Below are 20,809 nucleotides of genomic sequence, written 5' to 3' on the forward strand. Positions count from 1 at the left end.
GCCCTTGTTCTGATTCCATGTGTCACCTTGAGACTTTCATACATTTCCTCCGTATCCCCATCTGAAAGTGGAGAGGAGCAGAGACCTGATCAGTAAGATCCTCAGAGCTCTTGATGTGGTGGGTCTCATCTGCCATGGGCTCTCCAGGCCCCTTCGTATCTGCTTTCCCAAGAGAGCCAGGTTTCCCTCCCTTACCTCTCTCTCCTCCCCTGAAAATTCTCAGTAGATGTGGTCTTCCTTTAAAAAAAATTGATTTTTCAAGATAGGGTTTCTCTGTGTAGCTTTGGTGCCTGTCCTGGAACTAGCTCTTGTAGACCAGGCTGGCCTCGAACTCACAGAGATCTGCCTGCCTCTGCCTCCTGAGTGCTGGGATTAAAGGTGTACACCACCACCACCCAGCAGTCTTCCTTCTATGTGGCCAGGAAGCTTCAAGAAGCAGCTTGAGTCACAGAAAACTCAGGAGAAAGAAAAGAAAGAAAGGGCTGATATATGTGGGGGTGGGGTGGGACTTCTAGGCATATTTGACAATGAAAGCGCTCCCCAGCCTAGCAGAAAGCTTTCTTTCCTAAGATCACCTCTGAAGGGTTGCATTAGTTATTCAGATCAGCAGTGAGGGCTTGCACCATCGCCTAGGTGAGACAGTTGGATCAGTATTCTCTCATCCTTGTAGCACACTTGATATCATTTTTGTTTGATTTTTACAAGCACACTTTTAGTTACACAAAGCAGGAATTTTTTGCTATCTTCTATATTCTAGGTCTTATGCAGGGAATATTGATAGTTTCCAAATTCAATTGTATAGACATTTTTGAGATGTTTTTAAATGTCTATCTCTTCTGTTAGACCCTAAGCTTATTGAAGTCAAAACTGTGTCTGTCTTCTTCCACACTGAATTCTCAGTACATTGCAATGGTAAGTTACAAACAATATCATCCAATAGATAATGACTAGAAAAAAAATCAATTCTGAGATATGGACATTGGAATGGTCTTTAATTTTGCAAAGACTGATAGACAGAAGCACAACCCTTAACCAGAAACAGGCAGATGGTAAGCTGCCATATGCTGAAAACCATAATTGCAGGGAAGGCTTTCACATTACACACTGGGCTCCAAGTCTTGTGCTGAACACATCGTGATTATCCACTCATTTAATCCTCAAGATAACACTGTGAAGCAGGCATTCTCCCTGTCCCCAATTTAAAGATGGGTAGACCAAGGCATGGGGAGTCACTAACTTACAAGTGTCAGGAATCAGATCTGAACTCCTACTATCTTGCTCTGAAGTCTATGATTCTCCCCCACTATACCGCCTTCCAACATGAATTTTCCAAAGGGTAGAGTTGGGGACATGGAGTGTGGTACAGCTGCAGTTTCAAGCAGTGGTTTTCCATATTTGCTATATAATGTCTGCTGATCCAGAACCCCTGGGAACAGAGGCACAAAGAGGAATTGGAAGAGTGCAGATAGGCATAGTGGAGCCAGATTGCCCACTGGAGCAGAAGCAAATGCGGTCCCTAGATGCCTTTTCTGTAGCAGGTACTAGCAGCAGGCTGCTTTGCAGAGTTGCTAGGTACGGAGAACAAAGCCATTCCTTTCTTCTGAACTACTTAGAGGCCATCCAACAGCTAAAGCTACCTGAGGCCACTGTGGCCTCATCAAAATCAGCGGTCCATGTTCAGAAAGGAAACATACTAGACTAATGTGCAATCTTGTGTGTGTAGGAAGTTGGGGCGGAGCAGGGAGTCAAGCAAACTGGAGGAAAGGTTTGGTCAAGCCTAACAGCAGCTCAGCAGCTAAGCATATAAGATATAAGAGATTAGAAAAAAGCGTCCGACATCAGCTCTATCTCAGTGGCTTGGCGCTTCTGCTTGAGCTTCTTGCCACAGTGGACCGACATGGCCTTTTTCTCCCAACTAGATGTGCAGGAAGGCCTCCGAACACTCTCTGTCCTACAGTGGATCCCAGTCTATGTCATTTTAGGTGAGTAAACCTCAAGGGCCAAAGAACAGATCCAGAAAGAGGCTGGGTGTCCCCACATGAGGAAGTCTCTGGTGCCAGCACCTGCTTGGGTCCCTCCACCCCTGCCAGGGGAGACTGGAGTGGAGGTCCAGAGGTCAGGAGGGAGCCTGTAGCCATTCTGGTTTAAATATTATCCCAGTCTTCTCAGGAGTTGTACTGTATGCATTACATGAAAGGGATCATATGTAAGAGTAGGACAGAGTGGTGGTTGCTTGATAGATTAGTGTTACTAGAAAGATCTTGGGTGATTTCCCTAGTATAAGAATGTTGTAAAAATTCTGTAAAGTCCGAGGTCTGCGTGAGTGACATTAGCTCTTCAGGAAAAGCTAGCTGATGTTCAGTAGACTCAATGATCACTGTTGAGCTAATGAATTCAAAGAATCAAACCAGCAGCCAAGGCTTTCTGGGAGGTCAACTAGGTAAGCTTAGAAACTTGGTGGGGAGAAATAATGGCATCCTGAGTGATGAGATGGGCAGGGAATAGGTGGTACCAAATCACAGTAAACTATATGACCTGGTAGAGCAGAGGGGTTTTTTGTTTTGTTTCTTGTTTGTTTATTTTTCAAGCCAGGGTCTCTTCTATGTACCCCAGCCATCCTGGAACTCACTCTATAGACTAGGCTAGCCTTGAACTCATTGCCTCTGCTTCCTGAATGAGAGCAGAAATTCTTAACCAGAGCGTTGTAGACTAAGAATTCAGGGGCAGCTTGGGGACTTTTATTTTTGGTGGAAAGAAACGTGGCTTTAGAGTTATTCACTCTAGATGGGACGTAGCCATTCCTTCAGTGATGAATGGAGGCAATAAGCCTCGGGCGCGAAAGCAGCTCCTCTGATCCTGTCAGTAGCAGACACGGCAGAGATTTGCATTTCGTTCAAGTAGTTGTTAAAGCCATCTCAAAGTTTTACTTGTGCAGATGACGGCTTCCAAATTCCAGTAGTTATTAGAACTGCCATTAAGGCTGGTTTCTTAGTTCATAGAGCAAGGCATATACACGCTACTGTATCACATTGTGATTAATGTGATAGCCGTGTTTTAATATGTGCCCTGCCTTTGTGTGATGAGTACTTTATTGATGCGCTTAAGAATATTATTCAAAGAAGGGTTTTATATACGTCATCAGACTGTCAGAGAGGACCCATACCCTCTAGAAGATGAAGGCTTCCTAAACTTCATTAAAATCAAATCACACTGAGCTCATCATCTGCTTAACTTTAGCTGTGTCAAGAAAAGGAAATTAAACCTGGTGAGTTTTTTCTCAGCAGGTAAAAGGTCTTGCTGTTCTAACATGACTTCAGTCCCCAGGGCCCACAGCTGAAGGCAATAACTGACTCCTTCAAGTTGTCTTCTGACCTCTACACAGACAACATGGTACACGTGCCTCTACGCTCTCCCACGTCACACCTCATACGCAAATAATGATGCTGATAGAAAATAATAGATAAGCCGGGCGGTGGTGGCGCACGCCTTTAATCCCAGCACTCAGGAGGCAGAGGCAGGCGGATCTCTGTGAGTTCGAGGCCAGCCTGCTCTACAAGAGCTAGGTCCAGGACAGGCTCTAAAAAAGCTGCAGAGAAACCCTGTCTTGAAAAACCAAAAAAAAAAAAAAAAAAAAAAAGGAAAAAGGAAAAAAAAAGAAAATAATAGATACACACATTGAAAGCAGGCAGGCCTCACAGGCCTCACACCTGTAATTATGTCACTCAGGAGGCCTAGACAGAAGGATTGCTGTGAGTTCAAGGCTAGCCTGGGCTACACAGTGACCAGTGAGTTCCGAGTCAACATGATCTAGAAAGTGAGACCCTTTCTCAGCAAGAAAAGAAGGAAAGAAGGTAATAGGTGAGGGAGGAAGGAAGGAGGAAGGGAGGGAGGAAGAGAGGGAGGGAGGGAGGGAGGGAGGGAGGGAGGGAGGGAGGGAGGGAGGGAGGGAAGGAAGGAAGGAAGGAAGGAAGGAAGGAAGGAAGGAAGGAAGGAAATGAGATACAGGGAGGGAGGAGAGGAAGGGAAAGAAAAAGATATTTTTGGCAGAACTTTTTTTTTTTATCCCTTCACAGTTTCTTTCTGTTTTCCTTTGCATTTTATTTCAACTTTCCCAAAATGACCCCCTTGGATAAGTTATTCCCCTTGAGTAGAAAAATCCAGGGCAGAGGAAGGTCAAAAGAGATGTGGTGTTGGGTTGGCCGCCACTGTTTCAAGTCTGGAGCTCAAAGGGTGAGAGAAAAGGAGGCTAAAAGAGTAGCAGAAGTCGGGAGAGAGCAGAAGTGCTGAGGGCACCAGGTGGGGCTCAGTGTCGAGCACTGGCTTCAACCCCAGCAGCATGAAAAAGAGGAGGGGAGAGGTGGGGGGGACTTTCAGGTTTGAGCTCACCTTGGTATGGCTCTTGAACAAACATGCTCACATCACCCTAGCTACTCTGAACAGTTATTTTCAGTACAGTGGTTTTACTTTGCTCCCAGAAAATGATTTTCAGACTATCCTTTTCTTTACTCAGTTTTCCCTTTCAAAGGACACTGTCTTCCTGCAGGCCTAGAGTAGAGGGTCTATCCGGCGATACCATGTGTAAGGGATCAAGAAGGCCAGCCAGGGGCTTCCTCCTCACTACAGCTCACTGACTCCCAGCCCTCCTGGAAGAGTTGGAGGAGCGGAATGGGAATGCTAGGGACACATGATGGCACCATTGTGTCACCAGTGAAAACACAGAAGCATCAAGTGGATCTGTTTCTGGTCTGCATTGTTAAAGCTTTTTTCTTATAGCAAATATAGAGAGAAGAGAATTCCTTGTTTTAAGCGTTCAGTTGCATTAACTACTGTGTTACACGGTGTTCTGTAGTGTTCTACAGTTGTGTCCAAAACTTTCATCTTCCTAAACTAAAGCTCTGTACCCATCAAACCTTGGATCCCTAAGCCCCCCGCCCCCCAGCTCTGGAAGCCACCATTCTAATTTCTGTTCATATGAGCTTCCCTGTTCTAGACGATCATGTCCTAGTTACTTTAGTCACTGGCTTATGTCACATAACATAAAGTCTATAAGTTCACTCATGTGGTAGGTAGCATGTTCAGAACTTCCTTCCTTTTTACAAATCAAGTATCACTTTTCTGGCTACCCTAAAGGCTGTGTATTCACTCACCCACTAATGCACACTTTTCCTTGCCAGCTATTAGGAATGATGCTGTCTTAAGTACAAGTGTATAACAACCTCTTTGAAACCCTGCTTTCTAACCTTTAGGATATACAAAAAGGGGAATTTATGGGCTGTATGACATTCTATTTGGTGCTGATTTTGGAAAACTGCCAATCTGATCGGCACAGCGGCTGCACCATTTCCTTTTCCTCACGACGGTGCACAAGGGTTTAGATTCCTTAACTTTCTCAGCATCATCACCACTTCTTTCCGCTTCTGGGCTTAGGAGCATCTTACTGGGTCTGGAGTGAAGCCTCACCATGGCTTTGCCTTGCATTTTCCAATGACTAATGGCACTGACCGTGTCTGCATGTGTGTCTTGGCCCTCTGTCTTGACTTGTTTTAGGCAGATTATCGTTCCATTCATATAACATTTTTCTCTCTGTTCTTTCAAGAATCCTGGGTCCTGCAGGTTACCAAAGCAATCATCCAGTCGAGTATAATGTCTACTGAGGTGCCAAATATATTCAGATCTCTTCATCAATAGTTATAGGGCAAAGATTCACTATAAGACCTTGAGTTGCCTTTGCTGAACCGTAACAATGAGCCAATTATAGAATCTTTGTGATCAACTGACAGAAACAGATGTTCCTACCACTGTACACATTTCATGCGCTAGGGCTGTGCAGAGACACAAATCACTACACTGTAATGTGGACTGTAATAAGTGAAGGGGCCACAAGAGAGGAATGTGAGGGTGCCAGGTGAAGAAAATCTTGGCAACAGGTTGAGGAGGCCGGAAGGGGAAGCAGGCTGGCATGATGAAAAGGTCGTGGGTCTGGAGTACATCAGCGTGGGATTACAGATCACCATGACTTTGGCCAAGTTTGGGGCTCCTATAAGACTTCACATCATCATCATCTTAGCTAGGGCCATAGGCAATGCTCTGCACGGAAAAGGCTCCCTCCCTCCTCTATCTCTGTCTCTATCTATCTCGTCTATCCCTTCATCCCTTCTGTCCTGCTCTGAGCCTCCTTGATGCTTCTCTCTGAATGATATTCTCGAAAGAACATGTTATGCAAATAGAACAATAATCTGTCTAAAACAAGTCAAGACACACATGCAGATATATTCAGTGGCATTAGTCATTAGGAAAATGAAAATCAAAACTGTCGTGAGGTTTCATTCCACATCCAATAAGATGGTAATAAGCTCAGAAGCTAAGAGAATTGGGGATGACTCATAGCCAATATCAACTCCCGCGGGATGTTAGGTGAGGAAATAGAGAAGACAGGAAATTGAGGACAAAAAGGCAAAGGGACAAGTAGGATGGAGAGAGTGAGAAGAGAGGACGGGAAGATGAGTTAGAGAAAACGGAAGCTCGGACAGCCCTCTGAGGTCCAGCTTTCTTTCCGAGCTTCGCTTTCTATGTGTCCCTCTGTATTGTGGAATATTATTTGAAGATATGTTACATTTGTTTATGCTGTAGAACATTTGTTTAATGATGCAAAGATGTGTTGCATTCTGTTCTGTTGCATTTATTTAACTCTGTGAAGTTGTGTTGCTTTGCCTGTCTAAAACACCTGACTGGTCTAATAAAGAGCTGAATGGCCAGCAGCTAGGCAGGAGAAAGGATAGGCAGGGCTGGCAGGCAGAGAGAATAGATAGGAGAGAAGGTCAGTAAGCGAAAGGAGAAGAGGACATCAGGGGCCAGCCACGCAGCCACACAGTTGGCCACTGAGTAAGAAGTAAAGAAAGGTAAAAGCTCAGAGGCAAAAGATAGACAGGATAATTTAAGGAAAACTGTCTAGAAATAAATCAAACTGGGCTGGAGAGATGGCTCCATGGTTAAGAGGCCTGGCTGCTCTTCCAGAGAACTCAGGATTCTGTTCCTAGCAACCACATGGAAGTTCACAACTATCTATAATTCCAGTTCCAGGGGAGCCAACATCCTCACACAGACAAACGAAAACAAACAAACAAACAAAAAAGAAATAAGCCTGCGTGTATTTATTTGGGAGAAGGATGGTGGGCCCCCAAAGAATAAAAAGCAAAGAGCCAAACAGTACAAAGAAGCAACTACACTTCTGGGCTTGAAGTTACCATCTCTCAGAGCTATGAAAAACAGTTCTGGTCTTCTATTTTCCAGTCTCCACCCTCTCCAATCTATTCTGCTGCACGATCCCACAAGTCTGTCTGTATTTCTGCCTTCCTTCCTTCCTTCTTTCCTTCCTTCCTTCCTTCCTTCCTTCCTTCCTTCCTTCCTTCCTTCCTTCCTTCCTTCCTGTCATGGGGACTAAATAAGACCTCCTGTTCACAGTGAACTAGATTCCCAGGGCCAAGAACTTTAAAAAAAACTGATCATATACCTTTCATTTCCTTTGGCTAGCTTGATGGTGTACAAGTTTAGTAATCTGGCCATCCTTGATCATCTCCACTCTGTGACTCTGACCCTGAATCAGCTCATCCCCCTGTGTGAAGCTTGTATTTCAAGTAATCTACTCATGGGGATGAGGGCATACCCCTAACTTCTGCCTAGTTCCTTGTCTGGATGATGAGCGGCCTTCCTAGACTGTCAGTCCTCTCCTGAAAGACAGTACTTGAACCCTATCTTCTCTGTCCTGCTTTCTAGACTGCGTCACTTCTGAAGGCTGAAGGCGCTTTTCAAAAGTAAACTGGATAGCATCTCTTATATCTTAAAACATTAAACCCACAACATTCTATTTTAGTTACAGAAGTTGAATTAACTTTTAAACGAGGAGCCGGAAACCCCCGCTTTTCACTATGGCATTCTGGAGAGCACTGAAGTGGAAAAGCATTTCAAGAGGTTGTGACCCGTCTAGGCTTGGTGGCTCAAGCCTGGAATCCCAGCATTTGGGCAGCTGAGCCATCAGTTTGAGTCTAGTCTCAGCTACATTCTGAGATCCAGGCCTGTCAGGACTGTATGGCAAGATCCTGCCTCTAAACAGACAGTGATAGAAAAAAGTTATTAAGGTATGTAGTGTTTAACCAGGCCCACTACCCTTTGTCCATTAAATTGTAACATTTAAGCACTTTACTGGGTGCAGACCCCAGTTATCCCCCTCTAGCCAATAAGCTCCACGAGAGCAAGAATTGATTCTTTTATTTTTCATAGGTGCAAACTTGACATTAAATACATTATCTTCCTAGATTTCCTCTTCCTCGAGAGAAACCATTCGCTCCATGTTTTTGTCCCCCCTTTAGTCATCCTCCTGTGTGGGTGCTTGTCTTCTTCTGGTTTGTGGTACTACAAAAAAAATAGGACATAGTCTTGGGTGTAAGGCAGATCAGCTCTGCCTCTTACTTGCTACGAGATCCCATGCAGGAAAGACAGTTGTTTTCTGCGTGCCCTCGAGCGAGTCAGGCGGTCCCCTCTCCCGTTGAAACAGTACATCCTGACTCTTAGAGCTGCTTTGCAACCCAGCAGAGTGAGAACACACTCAACCCATGGTAACCTTCTCCCTTTTTATTATAGAAACTGACATCATTTGAAGCTCCACTGTCCCAGCTGTCTTTAGTTTTTGTTGCTATAGCAACATACCACAGTCTGAGCAACTCATGCATAATAGTATTTTGCCCAGGGTGCTGGAGAGTGGAGCACGCAATATCAAGGTGCCAGCGTCAGGAAAGGGCTGTCTCGTGTCTTCTACCCCTGGCAGAATATGGAAGAGTGAGAGAGGACGCAAAAAAGAGAGGAGCAAGAGAAAGTAAAACTCATCTTTATCAGGAGCCTGCTCCAGAAATAACAGCATTAATCTATCTTAAAGGTCCCATCTCTTAAAACCTGAGCATCACTCTGGTTTCCAACACAAGAACTTTCAGGCACACCTTCAGAGCACAGTAGAGCCTCCTCCAAGACTGTCAGCCTTGCCATTTGAACCACCGGACAGGATGTGTTTCAAACTCAGGCAACCGAGACTGATTTCATTGTAGCTTCAAAAAGAATAATGGGGTCCTAGAAAACTGAGCGCATTAGATGCATCTCTGCAGGCCCAGACAAGAGATCCTTCGCTATGCCCTAGCATTCCTTCATCCAATTAATGGCACTCACCTGGAAACTCTCAATCTCCGTGGCATCTTTTTTCTCCCTTTTCTTTTCTTTTCTTTTCTTTTCTTTTCTTTTCTTTTCTTTTCTTCTCTTCTCTTCTCTTCTCTTTCTTTCGTTTTTGTTTTGTTTTATTTCAGACAGGGGCTCACTATAAAGCCCAGCTTCCCAAGCACTAGGATGACAGACATGTATCATCACATTCAACTTTCATGGTAGTTTTCAAGTTGGTTGGAGAAACCATAGCCCTGTTCAGATTTCCACTCCCAGTCATATGAATTACAGAACCCCTTCACCCAACTCCCTGCCTACAGTTTCTCCTGTTCCCACAGTTACCCCAAACTCTTCCTGCAATTAATGGGCTCCTCACCATTTATCTGCTTCTTATCTTTTCCTGGATTATGCCCTTTAGTATTGGGGCTCATCTCTGCAGTTTACTTCCCGGACCCAACCCATTTCATGGCTGGTTTATGTACCTCAGCCGGTCAGGACGTTACTCAAAGCCCTGGGACGTTACTGTTTCCAGGACTTCTCTCAAGATCTTCCGTGCTCGTGTCCTCTAGCAACTGAACTTCATCTTGGGAGGTATCTTCCACATAAGAACTAGAGGTTCTGGAAGGCAAGAACTTTGTTTTCTGTGTCTATTGATGCGAGCTCACACAGAGAAGTACTTAAAATAGCCCTTGCCACATAATAAGTGTCAGATACTTAATAGAGACCCAACACATGTAATCTCCTTTTTCTCAAGACTTGGGATGAAGATGTGTGTCTTCTCTGAGCCTTCATCCCTTCGCCTGTAGAGTGAGGTTCTCAGTGTGCTAATGCACACCAGATGCCGAATAGTACTGTCTCATAATCCCTGCTCAGCACTCCCCATTGCAGGCCCGGCTTATTTCCACTTCCACATTTAGTCCTTTTGCCTTTCTCTTCCTGTCCCTGACAATCTCCTCCTGATCTTTAGCATAGAGATTTCCTAGGGGGTAGGCTCGGCCGATGCCTGTTCAATTATTTTATTCACATCTACTCTGACAAGTAGTATTTATTTATCATTGATTTAGTTCCAAAATAAACAAAAGAAGCACAGAAATTTTATTTATTTATTTATTTATTGGAGAATCTCACTACGTTCTTGGATTTCTGAAAGCACTGAGCCAACCGCCAACACTCAGGCTTTGGCCATTGCCCTGAAGCATAATGTTTCTGGCTAGAAGGGTTTTGGGCTAATACTGAGAACAGCCGGTCGCTCTAGCCTGACAAGCACACAAAGCCATCGAAGGCGTTTCCTTGTTGAGAATAAGGCGTTTCCTTGTTGAGAATAAGGTCACAGGTGTTTTTCATCCTGTTAACTTTCACCTGCCACTTGGAGAATGTAGAAATCCAGGTTACTATACAATTCTATGTAGCAACAGCTCGGCATGAGTCATCGCCCCATGCTGGGCAATGTGCTATAGCTGTCTTCTGGGGAGAGAGACAGGCAGATGTGGTACTCACAAGCAAACACAATAAAACAACAAACAGAGGCACGAGTATTATGTTGCAAGCTAAGAAGGAAATTTTTAATTCTGCTTGGGGAATCATCAAAGATATCATCAAGGAAGTATTTTTGAAGGTAAGCCTGGAAGGATGAAGGAAATTTGGTGGGCAGAAAGTTGGCGCGAAGGTAATCAGAATAAAAGAACAGAACGGCTGCTTACATAGAAATGGAGACTGATGTGAGGACTGACTGAGCTGCCTGGGCACCCGATTCCCCTGCTTCAGCCTTCTGGTTCGTTCCACAGCTATGTATACCATCTACGCTACTCGACATAATGCTTTTGTTAAGTGAATAATTTCTGTAGTCAGAATTTTTTTTGAGCTGAAGTCTTTATGTGCTACAATGAATTCACCTTTAGTCATTATATGTTCAAGAAAGCCACCCTCTCATATCACCTGGTGTCCCTACGAGTGGTGAGGGGACGACACTCAGAGCCAGCACAGGAAGTGTGAGGGCAGAAACTGCGAGACGGGGCTAGGAAATACTTGGGTCTGATCAGGAGAGAACTCCGTAAATATGCTGCGACTTGATTTGCTCAGCAACGCATTGATGGCTTTTGGAAAAGGCGAACGTGGAAATGTGCATTTCAAAAATGTCGAGGAACAGCTTCAGAAAACTGGAAGGGAGTTCCCAGCAGCTGAAGGCAGACAGAAGGCTACACGGGAGATGGGAAGGAATTGCACCCCCTCCCCCAAGCACAGCAGTAGCAATGGAGATGGAGAGAGGGGGATGAGTGAAAGAAATTTTTTTATTTAGGAGAAGGAAAAATGTCAAAGGTGGCCTCAAACTATTGAACATATGACATTTATCCTGAGGTCTAAAAAGTGATTCGGAGCTAGCCAGGCAAACAGCTAAGGAAATGGCATGCTGGCAAAGAAGCCAGCATGCGGAGAAGCCCTGAAGCCCAATATCAGAATGAGCTGAAGGGCCTGAAACATAGTACAGCGGAAAAGTCAGGGACTGGATCTCAAAGTGCCCGCTGTCTAGACCAAACCCAGGAGGCTGGGCTTCTTTCAAAATTCCTAACATGTAGATTCTGCCTCTGCCTCCCCAGAGCTGCAATTATAGGCACACACCACCATGCCTAGGCCATTTATTCTCTTAACTTTCTATATTTATAGCTAAGTGAGAACCAATAAGTACTCACCAAGTCATGGGCATGCCTTTTTGACACATGTCCCTGCTATGTGCTGCACAGTGACAGAATCAGATTTAAATTCACTCTACTGACTGCACCCAGATCCAAGGGAAAGCAGGCAATTGGCTTCAAAGACACTCAGACTCACCTAGAGAGATAATGATGGCTTTGACGAGGTGGTAGCCTGGAAGTGGGGAGCAGAATCGTTTGAGCGATATCAGAACTGGTAGAGATCATTAACTAACTCAAGGGAAGCCATGGTTCTAACTCAGTGGTTGTAGACAGTTATATTATGGTCTCAAAAATCTAAGAAATTAATAAAATAAGTAAATCAAAGGAGCTGGGGAGAGGGTTCCACGAATAAAGCATTCGCTGCACAAGCATGTGGGTTGAAGGTTGGCTCCCCAGAATCCACCTAAGACCAGGCAGGTGTGTCAGCTGTCTGTAATCCCAGCACTCAGGAAGCAGAGACAGAAAATCCCTGGAGTACACTGACAAGCTAGGATAGGCATTGCTGAGTTCAGAGAGAAACTCCACGACCAATCAAGGAAGACAAATGACATCAACCTTGGGCCTGCACATGCACCCACACACGTACACTCCCATACTTTCACCTGCACGTGTGTAAATATGCATATGCATGCATTCATAACACACACACACAAGAAAAAGAAAAATTACCTCTAGGGAAAAGCACCTTCACTACTTGTATTATGCACTAAAAATTCTAACACATGAGACAAGATAGTAAAATGTTTACAGATAGCATGATTACCCAGAAAAGAATCCTAAGAAATTTATGATGTATTCATGTGCTTGTGTATTTTTGGTTTTATTTTTTTTCTTCTTTTGTTTGTTTTTTTTAGGCATTCAGCAGGCTGAAGTAGAAAGATTGCTAGATCAAGGCCAGTCTAGGCTGACTACACAATGAGATCCCATTTGAGAAAGGAAGGGAGGGAGGGAAAGAGGGAGGGAGGATGGGAGGGAAGGAAGACGGAAAGAAGGGAGGAAGGGAAGGTCAAAATAAGAAGCAACTGAAAATAGACATTTAAAAATCAACACCATTAAATACTTCCTCAAATCAAATACTTATACATTCAACAAAAAGTTGATGTTGATAAGCACCTACTTAAAGAACACATAAAGATCTCAAATAACAAGAAACTTAAATTTATACCTCAAGGGAACTGGAAGCAGAACAAACCAAGTTCACTAATGATAACACAAAGAAGGAATAATAGAGATCAGTACAAGAATAAATAAAATGAAAATATCAACAAAAGCAAAAGTTAGTCTCTTGAAGACAAAGATAAAATTAAATGGTTAGCTGATAAACCAACAAAAAAGTGAATATTAAGTGAAATTTAAAAATTGAAGAGACATTATAACTACTACCAGAGAAAGAGTGGGAATCTCAAGAGACTGCTATGAGAAATATCATATAAACAACAAATTGTATAACATAAACAAAGTGGATAAATATCTAGACATACACAACCTAGCAAGTATGAATCACAGAAAAACAAATATAAACTGTACAAGTCAGAAGATGTGCATATACTAATAAGAGTCAGTAATCAGAAGCCTCAACAAATCAAAGCCCAAGATCAGATGACATTGTCACTGAATTCTACTAAACATTCAAAGAAGAGTACCGTCAACATTTCTTAAACTCTTCCCAAAAAGCTAAAGAGGAGAAGGGGTCCAATTCATTCACAAAGTCAGCATCATGGGGCCTGGAGAGATAACTCAGCAGTTAAGAGCATTGACTGCTCTTCCAGAGGACCTGGGTTCGATTCCCAGCACCCACATGACAGTTCACAACTGTCTGTAACTCCAGTATCTGACACCTTCACAAGACATACACGCAGACTAAACACCAATGCATATAAAATAAAAACAAATAATTAAAAAAATAAACTTATTAAAAAAGCACAAAGTTAGCATCTGAGTGAGTTTGAAGACAGCTCTGTAGACCAGGCTGGCTTCAAACTGGTGGAGATCTACCTGCCTCTATTTCCTGAGTGCTGGGATTAAAGGTGTGCACCACTAAGCCCGGCCTGTGTTGATGTCTTGGCAACATAAGGGCCTCTGTGAGCTGCACTCTGTGAGCTGCACCCTGGAGTACTCAGAGCAAGTGTCCTAAGACTTTATGCTGATTTAAAGTGGACCTCACTGCCGAGGAGGTAGTTCAGTGGTAGAGCACTTGTCTAGCATGAACAAGGCCCTGGCTTTCATCTCAGGAGAAAAAAATAAATAAGTGAATTTGTTTTTTTATTAAATGAACAAATTTATTTAATAAATACAGTGTTATGTTACTGCTGTAAGACGTAACGTGTGCATTTTTCAGCCTGTCACGTCTCTTTGCTAACCGAGTCACACTCCCCTCTTCTGAACAGTTTGGAAACCTTCGAAGGGAACAGAATAAATACAATAAAGCAGTTTCTAATCTACACTTTCTTCACAGCGTCACACTGCCTGGACACTGCAGGTAGGCCTCTACCCTCAGAATGTGTGGTTCTATCAGTTCAACAAAGCAAGGAAAAGCTAGCTTTTATAAGGAACTTCCTGAACTGCCAGGGCGAGGACAATCAGCCACCAGCCCAATGTGCTTCTCTTCCCTTTTGCCAAGCAGTTCTGCCCTTTGACTCAAGCTGAAGGCCTGCTCTAAGAACTTCATCTCAGACTTCAGGAGGACCCAGATCCAAGGACCCAGACAGCAGCCTGGGGCAGAGCAAGAGATGGGCAATGGCTGAGGGGAAAAGAGAAGAAGGTCCCCACAGCAGTCTTGCCTGCTCCCTCAGTGGAGAGGCAGAGGTGACATGAGGTTGTGAGAGATGGTATCAAGCCTCCAGCGAAACTGAAGGGCATGTATCGGTTGTGTCTCCTCAGGAGCTATTCCCATCTTAGGTATACCCTATTGTCTGCTCTTCAGTAGTTTGTGGCCCTTAGCCGTGCTCTCCTTAATCTGGCTTGTCTGTGACTGGAACACGCACAGTCAAGGTAAGAGATGTGGGCAGTGTTGTGGGCCCTTCTGTGCTAAGGGTGGAGTCATAGGGACAGGGAAGAGGGAAGTGGATGGGACCAGGAGAAGAGGAGAAAGGTCTGGCTGGCTTTCCACGAAGCTTTAAGCCTAAGAATGAGGCTGCTTCTGTAGCCTGAGAAACAAAGGGCAAACTCTTCTTTACCTCTGGAAGGGGTAGAGGGACTAGCAATGGCTCACTCGTTCTTCTCTTTGTCCTCTGTCCACAGACGGTAGGCGTTCAGCCTGGGTGCGAAACTGGACTCTCTGGAAGTATTTCCAAAGCTACTTCCCAGTAAAGGTAACTAAGTGCCTTTCCTCTGGGTGCCCATCTTTCTTCCGGATGCCCTTGCTCCTTATTGCTTGAACTCCCTGCCCATAAGGAGACCCAGGTTTTCAAGGGCTCTGGCAGCCGGCAGTGAAAGCGAAGACTTAGAGGCATGATGTAGAACATAAACCCAAAATAGATGGGCAGGTGGGGAGACGGGTGAGCAATACTTTTCGACTGTGTCAAACCCAGGCCAGCATCGCTTAGCATCATGATCCCTGGGGATCTCTATGACAATAACATCCTAATGAGCAAGGATCTAGAGGCTGTTGGCTTGGCTCTGAGTTTTCACATCCTTTCTTCCTTCTGCTTGATGGGTCTCCCTCAATCTTCCTCTAACAGCTGGTGAAGACCCATGACCTTTCTCCCAAGCATAACTACATCATCGTCAGCCACCCCCATGGCGTTCTCTCTTTTGGTGCCTTCGTCAACTTTGCTACTGAGGCCACTGGCTTTTCCAGGATTTTCCCATCGATCACTCCCTTTTTAGCAACTTTGGAAGGAATCTTCTGGATCCCAATTGTGCGAGAGTATGTAATGTCTATGGGTAGGTACAAGAAATCATCCCATTCTGAAATCCAACTCAAGATACCTACCCCAATAAGCCCCAGGGTTGCTTGTGATAGAAAACCCAGTTGACTTTGTTAAAGAGTTCAGCTGGTGTTGGGAGTATGTATCCTAGCGTCAGTTTCTGTACAAAGGATGAGAGGCGGTTCGATTGGGCAGCAGGGCAAGTTACAGACATTCTCGAGTTGCCAGGATTCCTTACAAAGGGTAATCAGAAGGCTAAGTGCAGAATCAAGCCCAAAAGGAATGCGGAGAGTAAAGGCAACATTCTAAATGTGAATACAGGGGAAGTTGTGCCAGATTCTTTCCTGAGGTGGCAATTGGCTCCTTTCAGCTCTCCTTTCAAGGCACCGTACAGACTTTATATAAAGTCTCTCATGTCAGTTAGTACATTCAGTCTTGGTCCATGTCCTACATCTCCTGGGAATCCCTTCATCCTTGCTTAATATGCCAAAGGATAAAGGACAATCATCCATCAGAATTCAGGACAACTTCTCAGTGCCAGGCTTCAAACCAGGACACTGTGACAGATTCCTTTCTCTCTGGACGAATGTTTATCTTTCTGGACATCAGAAAACAACTGAAGGCAAACTAAAGGTAAGTGACATTCATCTTGAGGGGAATCCCAGAAGACGGTTCAGTGTCCCTCTTAGGTTGGTATGTCCAGGTGCAAGGGTTTCTCTCGATGGCTAGACCTTGTATGCAAATTCTGCCATCCCAGTAGAGAACAGAAGATGAGTTCAATGCAAAACTGGAATTTCAAAGTGATGAATGTCTGCAGCTTTTGTTGAACAACAGAATGTCATCCACATTCCATTGTTCATCTACCTTTCAATTTGGCTCGATCTACCCGCTCACCCAAAATCCTAGTCAAAGGATCCTTTCGGCAGCATACTCTTAGGGAGGAAGCACACTGGTGGTGGCTAGCCTGATCACCTCCAGAAGAAATACCTCTGGGGGATTTCCAGAGTGGTCAGCCTGGACAGAGAGTAAGATAGCTCTACAGTCTGTGGGGAGAAAGGGAAAGGGTTTATCTGGAAGACAGAAGACTATGAATGAAAGCAAGTGGGAAAAAAAATCAGTATAGCCCTTACCGTAGAAGCCCAAAGTCCTACCAAGGTAAGCAAGCAGCTGCCACTAAGAATACCTTCTCAGGCTAGGGCTAACCCAAGGCATGAAGACCAAAGACAGAAGATGGTAACTGTCTCTAGCAGGAAGATCCCGGGAGAAGCCTTCTCCCACATTTGGGCGCCAAGTTCATTCTATCCACTTGACTCTTTGGTTTCACAGGTATATGTCCAGTGAGTGAGTTGGCCCTGAAGCACAAGCTGACCCAGAAAGGCTCAGGCAATGCTGTGATCGTTGTGGTGGGTGGAGCTTCTGAAGCCCTCTTGTGCCGCCCGGGAGTCTCCACACTCTACCTCAAAAAACATAAAGGTTTTGTGAAGCTAGCACTGAAGACAGGGTGGGTCTCTAGGTCCGGGAGTCTCTTGTCATGGTGCCTTAGCCCTCTGTAGCTCTATCTACAATGACACCCTCTCTGGGAAACCTGCTAGATACTCCTTTCCTCTGATTATTTCCTGTTACCCTTCACATTATGCCTGGGGGCGTTATTTGAACCTCCAGACACTTGGTGGGCACTTTTAGATCTTGAAGTTGGGGAAAGAAGAGCAGAAAAGGGTCCACTAGTCTGGTGCTCTGAGAGTGGCTTTGTTCTTTCATTCACTGGGAGGCTCTGATTACCACCCAAGGGCAATGAAGGGACTGGCTGAGAGTTCAGGGGATGGCTGCTCCAGGGATGCCCCCAGAGAGTGTTTTCAGCAGCTGTCAAATACCTACTGTGTGTCAAGGTTAGTATAGGACATTGAAATACAGGAATAAACAATACCTGGCACTCGTGGACTCACAGTCTAATGTAGATGACAAATACATGCACTTATCATAACAAAACATATGCAGACTCCAGCTACTTTCATCCAGGCTACTCTCCCCATACATTAGAACTACTATCTAAGCACCCGTTATCTCTCTACTGGATCATTACAACACTTGGAACTGCTCTTTCTACCTCTGTCCTGGCTTCCCCCACCAAGATTCTATTCCCTGGTAACCATGAGTCAAGTTGTATCATCTCAAAATGCCCCCGATGACTCCCAGGCCACACAGAGCAAAAGGTCTTGAAGAAGCTGGTCTTGGGCCACTTCCCTGACTTCACTGCTTACTATTCTTCCCATGGCCTACTCCATCGCTGCTGGTAAACACCATGAGTATGGGGGGTTTTCCTCTTCCTTTGTGTTCACTGATGTATCCCCATGACCTAAAACAGTGCTGGCACAGAAAAAAGAACTCAGTGGAAATGGGTTGGGAAAATGACAGGTGATACGGGAGACATATGCAAATTGCTGTGACAGCATCAATTTATAGAAAGACCTTGTCCCAGACTAGATCTTTCATCTGAACCGTGTTAAAGTTAAAATGAGTAGGAGTTGCCAGTCAGACTCCAATGGGAAAAGAGCCAGACATTGTGGCAGTTGCCTGTAATCCCCCCTTACTCTAGAAACTGAAGAGGGAAGACTACAAGTTCAAATCCAGCCTGGAAAAGTTGCAAAGATCCTGTGTCTCCAGCTTAAAAAAAATTAAAGGCCTGGGGTTCCTCCTAATGATAAAGTACTTACCTGGCACGTGCGAGGTTGCGGGCTGAATCCCCAGCACCTCAAAACCAGTACAGTAAACAAACAAATGGAAGTGAAAGCTCAGGCATTGGATGAGGAACCAGATGATACATGCAGCACTGCCCCAGACCGGACCCCAGGGATTCAATGAGAACTGTCGGGATTTTCACTTCTGATTGGTCAGACGGGTAAGGAGGTGACTGTAAGGCAGGGCTTGGATTGGGAAAGCAGGAGAGAGAAAAGCACTAGCTGAGGGATAACAAATCCGCAGTGGGGAATCGGAGGACTGAACGCTCAAATGAGCTTTGTCACGTAGAGAGAAGGCAGAGGGAATAGAACATGCAGACAGGTGAGAGAACACGTGGCACACTAACTGGCCGCCACACAGAAAGGGAGAGGGCACTGAGCTTGTGCTAAGCAGTAAGGGCTGCAGTGAGGACTTCTGGGAGAACTTCAAGCAGAGGAGTGGCATGCATGGCTGTGTAGTTTGGGGAGATCATGCTGGATGCTGAATGAAGGGGCTAAGTCTCCTGAGCTACTTCTTCCCATCATGGGCTAAGATGCAGCAGCCAAACTGATGCGCCATTGGAGGAAGTGGTATGGCAGGAACCAAACATGAGGCTGGAGATGTCGGGGTGCTTGGAATCTTATCCTATTGTTCAGATGTTTCCCACCTCAGACAGAGTGTTGCTGGGGGTGAGGAGGTTGCCCCAACTCATACTGCTGTCCTTCTCTTTGCAGGGCGTACCTTGTCCCATCTTACACCTTTGGTGAGAATGAGGTTTTCAACCAAGAGACCTTCCGTGAAGGCACATGGCTAAGGTTCTTCCAAAAAAACATCCAGAAAATTGGCAAAACAATCCTAGGCCTAAATTTCTGTACTTTCCATGGCAGGGGCCTCACTCGGGGGTCCTGGGGCTTCTTGCCTTTCAATCACCCAATTACCACCGTTGGTAAGCTTTCTGCTTTCTCTAGGCCACTCAAGTTCTTGGTCTTCCACCCAAAGTCACCCACCAATCCCCAGGCAATCTGGCTCACAGCCAGGGTCTACTAAGGGGCATTGTGATAGGTGCAGCTGAAAGCAGGGTAGGAAGGGCAGCCAAACAGTGGGGGGTATCCATAGGTGGGACAGAGCTCATCGGCTGTCAGAGAAACATCCTTATTCAATACACTCACTCAGCTCTTTCCTGTGCTTGCTTTCATTCTCTGGAACATTGGTGAAACTTAAGTGACCAGAGAATGAGCTCCAAAACATAGCTACAACAAGAGGGAAGAATGAAGGGAGGGGACAGCCCTGGATACCGTTGGAATGGGCTCCCTACTGAGATGAGGGTGGTGTCGTTGGGGTAGGGACTCTGATGCCTGTCTCTTCTCCTCCATAGTTGGAGAACCCCTGCCAATCCCCAAGATCAATGATCCCGACAAGGAGACGGTGACAAAGTACTTTGAGCTTTACATCAGTGCCCTACGCAAGCTGTTTGACCAGCACAAAGTGGAATATGGCTTCTCTGAGACCCAGGAGCTGACAATTATATAACAGGAACCAGAATCTCTGTAACTACAGTTCAAATCCAGAAGAGATCTGAGTGAAGGCACAGGGAAGGGAGAATTTGGGGACAGAGGTGGATTTTAAAGACATGAAGAAATGCCAACCGAGCCAGAAGTGCTGAATGAATTGGCAGTCCAGCAACTGAACCCCCACCCATGTAGCCAAGACAGACTGGGTAAAGGGAAGACAGGAGAAGACTGGTGAAGGCTGACTAGCAGAGGGGGTAGCTCTGTCACACCTTGGTGCTTTATGACAATGACCCAGTTTAGGAGTCTTGGAAGTCGGTCATCAACTCCATAATAAAAGCAATGAGAAGTCAACGAACTCTGTGCCCCTTCCCCACAAACCTTGGTGCTGTCATTAGTATTTAGGTTTAAGCTTGGAAGCTCGACTTAGAACAGAACTGGGTTGGATCCCCTAAGGCCAGGCCCTTATTATTTAAGGACTGGGTCAGCTGGGGGCCTGAACTGTGGCTTCCGAATTCAGATAGGGACTCTGTCAACTATGCTGGGGTTTTAGATGGCGGTGTAGCCCCGCTGTTTCACCCCCCAACAACGAAGCTCCAGAATCAAGCATTGTGCAACTCCTCCTAGTCACCCTGTCGTTCTGCCAATGTGCAGACAACCCATTTCTTTTCCTCAGCCGTCCTTGGTGCTTTTTGACATAAAGGGTGAAGGAATGGAAGCACAGCTGCTTCATAGCAGAGCAAAAGCCCAGCAACTGGGCCAGATGTCCACAGAGCAGCTGCTGCTTCTGATCCCACAGAAACCATCCTGGACCAGGCGGAGGGTG

At 45.2% G+C, this 20,809-nt stretch overlaps 1 protein-coding gene across 1 annotated transcript; it reads left to right on the plus strand.

Annotated features, from left to right (window-relative positions):
- The first annotated feature begins 1,405 nt into the window (after positions 1 to 1,405).
- Positions 1,406 to 20,425, plus strand: Dgat2l6 (diacylglycerol O-acyltransferase 2 like 6). Its single transcript, XM_042054321.1, has 9 exons — positions 1,406 to 1,538; positions 1,724 to 1,982; positions 8,696 to 8,832; positions 14,772 to 14,882; positions 15,132 to 15,202; positions 15,572 to 15,776; positions 17,087 to 17,261; positions 19,210 to 19,421; positions 19,851 to 20,425. The coding sequence occupies exons 1-9, from the start codon at positions 1,406 to 1,408 to the stop codon at positions 20,003 to 20,005; spliced, it is 1,458 nt and encodes a 485-aa protein (XP_041910255.1). The 3' UTR covers positions 20,006 to 20,425.
- Positions 20,426 to 20,809: the final 384 nt, after the last annotated feature.

This window comes from Arvicola amphibius, chromosome X (genome assembly GCF_903992535.2).
Source record: "Arvicola amphibius chromosome X, mArvAmp1.2, whole genome shotgun sequence".
NCBI lineage: Eukaryota > Metazoa > Chordata > Mammalia > Rodentia > Cricetidae > Arvicola > Arvicola amphibius.